General features: G+C 33.4%; 1 protein-coding gene across 1 annotated transcript; it reads left to right on the top strand.

Moving 5' to 3' along the window:
- Window positions 1-3,619: 3,619 nt before the first annotated feature.
- On the top strand, window positions 3,620-4,247 carry LOC125828038 (uncharacterized). The gene is given in 2 exon segments (XM_049507339.1): window positions 3,620-3,867; window positions 3,869-4,247. Coding segments are annotated over 2 exon segments (504 nt in total). The 5' UTR covers window positions 3,620-3,708; the 3' UTR covers window positions 4,214-4,247.
- The last annotated feature ends 3,085 nt before the right edge of the window (window positions 4,248-7,332 follow it).

The following is a 7,332-nucleotide window of genomic DNA, read 5'->3' as shown; positions in this document are numbered from 1 at the left end:
ATCACATGAGTAACAAATTATTGTAAACAAGAAAGAACTAGCTTAGACTCTGCAGTGAATTTCAATTCATCTGACTACGATGCTCACATTTTTTTGCTATAAATCAAAATGTTCTAAAAGCAAACTAATGACATGTAGATGCAGGGTATAGGAGGAACATGAAATGTTGCTGTAGAAAAGGGGTAAAGAGACTTTCTCAACAACAAGGTGATTCAAATATATTTCTTCCACTTTTGCAGGTAGTTGACTGCTTCTCATGATGATACATATAATTGCTTTGAGCCTAAATTATACAATTCAATGCCATAGGGAAGTGTGAGATATGATATACATTCACAAGTTAAAAAAGTATGAGTGAAGAGGAGATGAATGGAGGAGAGTAAGGGATGTAAATAGAACTAGGAAATCGCATAATGAAGTATCTTTAAGTTCTATATGAACATAGTGTTACTATTTAATTTCATTGTGAATTGCTTACCTTTTCTCATTTATTTAGATCTTCAGTAGCAGCTAGCGATATCAATTGTTTCCAAATGTAATATGATTGGATAAAATATCTATTTTATATTGGACCTGTGCAAGTACTGGACTAGTATTTAGGAAAAACTACCTATTAAGACATACTTTCCTACCATATATACATATTTTATCTCTACTTTAAAAATATTTCATATAATACCACTTATTAATAACTATACCATATATTTTTAAAAGTTAAATCAGATACACAATCCATTTAAATATGTTATTTAATAATTATCTTAAAATTACATCTCCTTAATTAGTGGGACATTAATAATTCAAATTAATTTCTCTCTCCAATTCTGCCGTTTCTCTCATCCCCAATCCCATAACATGTTTGTATCTCGTTCCCTCCCCCATGTAATTCTCACACATCCCCCATTACTCCTTCTTCATTAACCATCTCAATACACATTTTGAATGTACTAAATTCATATCCAACTCTACATAATCAACATTAGTTAAAGCAGCAAAGTAAGATTATTCCTATTGTATATTTGTTTCAACTGTATCATGTATCTGAATCAGAGTTGGAATTAATGTATGCATTTCTGCACCTTTAAAATATCTTTACTTATTAGTTATGATTTTTCATATTACTAATTTAATGTTCATTTGTCAGGGACTATAGATTATATACAACTGCATATGCTGAGTATCTGACTGATGGATAGCAGATACCATCAGCAAATTTTGATGTCGATCTACATTGTTTGAGATACGGTGCACTTTTATGGAATTATGAGAATCAAAAGCCTCATCTGGTTCAATTAGCGATAACGAAGACCTCCTAAGCCAATGAGCACGTTTGTTCTTTCAGATGACATTGAAAACATTAATTTAGATTAGTCATCTGAAGTTCTTTTTTTAGATTTCCCCTTTCTTGAACTTGCTAAGCCTCCTCTTGAAATCATTCATGTAATTAATGTCTACTCCGTAGTCACATTTAACATCTTCCTGAATGTTCTTTGGAGTATGCTTTCTTTATGATTCTCATATTTTGGAGCAACTATTCCAGCTATTAAACCAACTGTTTCTTGACGATGTGACAACACTTTATCCTTTTACGGACATATGTGATCGTTATTGAAAGACCTCACTCTAAAAATAATTATTTTATTCAAACATGATGATTTGAATATCCATTGACACTCCTCAGACATACAACTCAAAAAATAACTGCACACAAAGGCGTTACAATAGCTGAGGCTACCAAATACATGCTTAATTACATAAGATACAAATTAATGAAACTTAACACTTTCATGAATTCACTATAACGCTACTCACAACAAACCTGGGATACATGCCCAACTAATCATTTATGCTACCCAAATTATCGCTCATTCGAGATACTTATTATTTATACGAGATACACATATAATATCTCTAGACGTTTTTCTCATGTATATGTACTACATTATTTTTCAGGGATAACTGTTTAACAAAATATACACAAAATTCATTACTCTTAAACATGAGGTCGTTTAGTCGTCCGAGATACACTATTAAGTTATGGCACATTTATTTTCATATATTTGCTCAACATTATTATATTAGATACACGCTTAATAAGAAATATATGCTTTAAACTTTCACTTTTAAACATTAGATTGTTACTTTTAATAATGTGGTATAAATTATTTGTCCGAGATACACATTATTTGTTCGAGATACACACTATAAAATTATGACTCCTGAAGATTAGATCATTACTTTTAAGAATGACCATGTTATGAAATTAACATACACGATAAAAACACATTTAACATTACATCTATTTTCATCAATATTATGACACATTTTCATCGTGTTTCTAAGATACACAAAAAAAGATACAACCACCAAAATAACAAGCATGACTATCCTCTTCTTGTCTGATCTTGCAACATTGTATTGGAATTGATTGTCTATGACATATTTTTGCATAACAACCATAATAGTCTTCTTGTACTTATACACTACTTGACTTTAACAAATTTGTGACTACAGTTACCAATAACATGATTTGATTTAGTATTCAAAACACATAATGCATCTACACTACGATTCTCTGGAAGAATTGCGGCAGATATAGTCATGTCATCATCCCCAACTTGAACGATTGATGTATCTGGCTCAAACGCAATTTCATCATTAATGCTACATCCAAAATTGTGATCTTTTGTTTTTATGCACAATGGATACAACCCGAAATTTGTTTGACTTCTTTTCAATTCCATGTGAAACCTCATGTCCATCTCGTTTTAGATTTTCATTAGAGTTAGATTACCTTCGTGTATCTGATCTCCATCCTTTTTCGAGTACTTTGTTTTGAAATACCATCCACTAGATCGTTGTAGTTTGCATTAGCTCTCAAAAGTATTTCATCAATTCTATAATTTTCATATTCAATTTCAGAGGCCCAAGAACCCGAATGTCTCAACAAATTTGCAAAAAGAGATCTCGAAAATTTTAAGATTCAAAAAATGAATTGATGAAGAAGATGAAGTTCTCACTTTTAGATTACTAATTTTTATGATGTTAGTTGATACAATGGATCCATTAATTACGTTTTGGTTGTTGAGTTTCCATAACTTACTCCTGTAATTAAGGGATTAAGTTACAACAATTAATTCAAATTAATTAAAACATGTATCACGTCCTTTGAATTCTAATAGAGTCATGTATCTTACGACTTATTAAACATGTATCTTATAAATGAAAAATGATATATGAAGTAATATTGAAAACTAGTGGGATTCCTAGTAATTAAAATCTAAAGTAGTGGATTTATGTAGCTTACCCTAGTATTTATATGCAGAAGTAAAAATTAAAAAAACAAAAACAACATGTATTTTCAAATGAAAATGATTTAATATTAAAATATGTACTCATATTTTTTCCTAGTAGTTTCCAATTCAACGAAGGAAAAGGAGAAAATGTGGACGCGCTATTAAATGCGCGTATATCCTAATAGGAACCGCTCAACTACAGCCACGTCATTGTCTCTTTTAGTTTATTTTTTTATTTGTTTTATGTTTCGAAGACCGCCTTTGATTTCTTTATAAGCCCTTCTCCCTATCTCCCTTTCCATCTCCACAAATAAACCTGCGTCTGTTCTTTCTTCCTATATCCTATATATAATACAGTATTTATTTTGTTCCATTATACCTCAATTAATTTTTTTTCATCCGATCTATTCCGATGGCCGGAGTTGCCCTTCTTCAACCACAAGATGTTCTCAAACATCATGTAAGCTATCGTCAACCTATGAGATCTCGACGGAATTCCACTTCTAACCCTCTACCAAATCCTAACCCTAACCCTAACCCTAAGAATAACCGAAGAAAGCGAAGTCCACAAAAAAAATGGATCTGCTAACTTTTCAACTTGTCCTCCTAGTGCTAAAAATCTCCATCTGGTGATGGGAGAGGTGAAAATTCTAAAGCGTGGTCAAGTGTTGAAGGAAAACAAGCTTGTCACTGGTGAAGATCTGGTGTTGTCCACTACAGATCGGCTGGGTCCAGAGCCGGATATGGTGCCTAAGAACATAACGATTGCTCATTTCTATGCTGGATCGGGTTTCTCCTCCTCCTCGCCGCCACCGAGCTCTTTGCCTGTGCCGGCTTTCTTCAAGAAGGAAAGTGAACATAACCTCCACGCTACAAGCGACTTGAGGCGTCTTCTCAGGATCGATCTGGCCGACTAGTTGAACAGTTATGGGATGTTTCAATGATGACGACGACGACGACGACGACGATAGAGTCTTAAGTTTGTGTTTTGCTCCCTGCTCGTGAAAGCTTCCCTTATTTTTTCAAGGGGAAGGGCGAGTTGGTCAAGCAATTTATCATATTTCCTTATTTAGGTCCTTTAATTTACCTTTAATTATAGCAGAAAAGTAGATCTAGTTAGGCTGTTGTTTTGGGCTGTATAGTCTAGTCATAAGTTTGGGTTTTTTCGTTTTAATCGCCTGCTATAGTATTGTAGCGTCAGTTGGTCTAGTTTCAGTCGGCTAGTGGTTTAGAGCCATTAGCATATCCTTCTGTAATTTATGTCTCTTCGATTTTATATGTAGCTTCAGCAGTAATTAGAAATATTAGTATTACTTTTGTGTCATTACACTGTTCTGCTTCGGTATATCATATAATTTTTTCTGCTGTTATGAGCTTTTTATTGTATAGTAAATTTTTTTGCTTTTGTTCTGTCCTTGACAAGTCTCTCTTTTATATCATATGAATCAGTGTAACAAATTAACTTTGTGTCTCATTATTTTGTGCTAACAAAATCATTTAATAGGGGAAATCTGCATGTTTTAATCTTTCACCATCACATTATTTGGATGGTTAATTGGTAATGCCTTCATTGCACTCTCACATCTCCTTGTTCCGTTTTTCATGTTTTGTTAGTTGTGAAACTAAAACTGTTTAATTCTTAATATAGTTTGGCAGATTTATCATGGTCTGGAGCTCTGAGAAGTCCTTTCAGATATAAGTTGCATTAAATTGCATTGCAAATATTTTCCTGCTGAGGTTGAAATCTTACTTCCAAATGTATAGGCTTTCTCTTGTTTGCTTTTCTGTATGCATTCTTTGAGCAATAGTTTATCTTTAGGCTGAATTCTTGGATCAGAATGTACTTCTGTCACCCGTATGTGCTAACTCGTGTGATTTTTCACGCATAATGTAGGAATCTGTGGCAACAGACGGTGGGCTACATTTGCCAAAGCAAAAGAGTGAGAACTATCTAATCTTGTACAGCTGTGAAAATTTTCAAGTCTGATAGTTGACAAAGTGAAGAGCAGAACTCTTAATGGGCAATGGGAGGGGAAGTGGAGTGTTGCCAATGAATGCAAAATTGTCATGGCTGCATGTGTTGTCTGGGTAGTATCCTCAAAATCAGACCTCGAGCTATGTTGGTTTATTTGATTTAAGCTCATTTACTTTGATTTTCATACTTAATTTTCCTATTTGATTTTTCGTCTGATTTATTCATCAGTTAGTACTTGTGATTTTAGTGTAGTTTCTTTAGCAGTTCCCTTTTGAATCTGCTTTTCTAGAAGTAGGTTTTATTAACTGTATGCTTCTGTATTATTCATTCAAGTAGGGTTATCAACTGTATGCTTTTCCATGTATTATCCATTCGTATGCAAGCATGGATACATCTCTCACTAACCTTCTGCTCTCCAAACCCCTCCCTCAAACCATGAAATAAGAGAGAAAAATAGAACATATGAAAAGATTGATCAGTTCCTTCCGTCTGAAAGGTTGACTTGCATGATATGCTACTGTGGTCAGAATAGATATATATATATTTCTAACTCTATAATAAGTACCGGTCTCCAAGTCCTTTGTCATCCAGGGTTATGTTGGTAATTTCAATTTGAAACCCCTTGTAAAACCAATATAGGAAAGATTCTGTTCTAAATTGATATTAGTACACGCGTATTTTCTTATGATACCTGTTTCACACTTCTCTTCCTTCATATCAATAGTCAATACTTTGTCGAGTCTGCTAAAGTCCCCCATTTTCATTTCCTTCTCTTACATTTGTTTCTCCTTTGCTTATGGTTTTCCTTTTAAGGTTGTTTTTGGAAATTTCTTACTGTCATGCTTTTTCTGTTCTCTTTGGTTTTCACTCTTTTTTACCACTAAGTCAGCTCTTGTTGTGCTGAAATAAAGCCTTGACAATCCCAAATGCTACCCTACAAACATCAAATGCAAGCCAAACAAGTAAATGCAACTCTTCACTCTCTGTTTGTGTTACCTTCTTACATAACCTTCTGTTACAAGGCATTCACAGTAGAGTCTTTATGTGAAATCAACTTGGTACATACAAAGTTTCTCAAGCTTATATACCGTATGAACAAGAATTGTTGGCAACTTTTTTTTACTTCAAAGCTTCAGTTGATTTTGTAATTTTAAATTGAACATTTGATATGTCAAGAGTAAATGCAACTGTAATAAAAATGATACCAGAAACTATTCTTAGAATGCTTAACTTTGGTGTTGAGAATAGGTCACACAACTTGAGTTAATTAAAATCTCCATTTCTTTTTGCTACTTTCAACTTCTCTACAAAAGTATTGTAACCACCATTTCCCTTTTAGTGTCTTCAGGTTTTCTACAAAGCTCCTAAACAAGTGTGGTCAGTGTAGAGCTGTGTTTGCTTCTACATTATGACAAGGTAATGCTAGTGTGCGGTGAGCGAGCATGCTCTGTGTACAATTAAGCAAAGAGTTGGTGAAGGTTGGAACGGAATATCGTATGTAGTGTTGAATGCAATCTGAACCTCTTTTTACTTTCAGCCCTCAGCTTGGTTCTTCTTCCTCTTTCCTTTTTGTTCACAATTGTTTCTTATGTTTTTATTAATTTCGGTGTTATTCATTTTTGCTCTTTTTGGGTTTTTAAAATACCAACAGAGCTTCAATATTGCAATTGATCATTGAGATGTTGAATTGTCTGCCTTTTAGTTTCATTGAGGAGTTAAAAGTTTAATTGTATCATTTGAAATTGGGTTTTAAGAGATCAAATAAAGTTTGATTTCAGGGATGGACCAAACAATTTGAAAGTTCCGGGTATACATGAAAAGAACTACATAGAAGTTGCTTGATGAGTGCCTCACACTTGAGAGGTAAGTCATGAAAATCAGAAAATTTCTTCACCTTTATTTATATCTATACTTGGGTGCATCTTTGTTTCTTGCTTTGATTTCCTAGAATAGTATTTTGAGAATGAAAAATGGGTCCTTCAGAGTGAAATTGATGTTTATAAATCAAACGAATATATTTTTCAAAAATAAATAATCATCGGTGTATACGACTGGTGAAGA

Source organism: Solanum verrucosum, unplaced genomic scaffold, assembly GCF_900185275.1.
Source record: "Solanum verrucosum unplaced genomic scaffold, falcon-dt-bn FXZP01000136.1, whole genome shotgun sequence".
In the NCBI taxonomy this organism is placed as follows: domain Eukaryota; kingdom Viridiplantae; phylum Streptophyta; class Magnoliopsida; order Solanales; family Solanaceae; genus Solanum; species Solanum verrucosum.
This window is presented reverse-complemented; position numbering and strand designations above follow the sequence as displayed.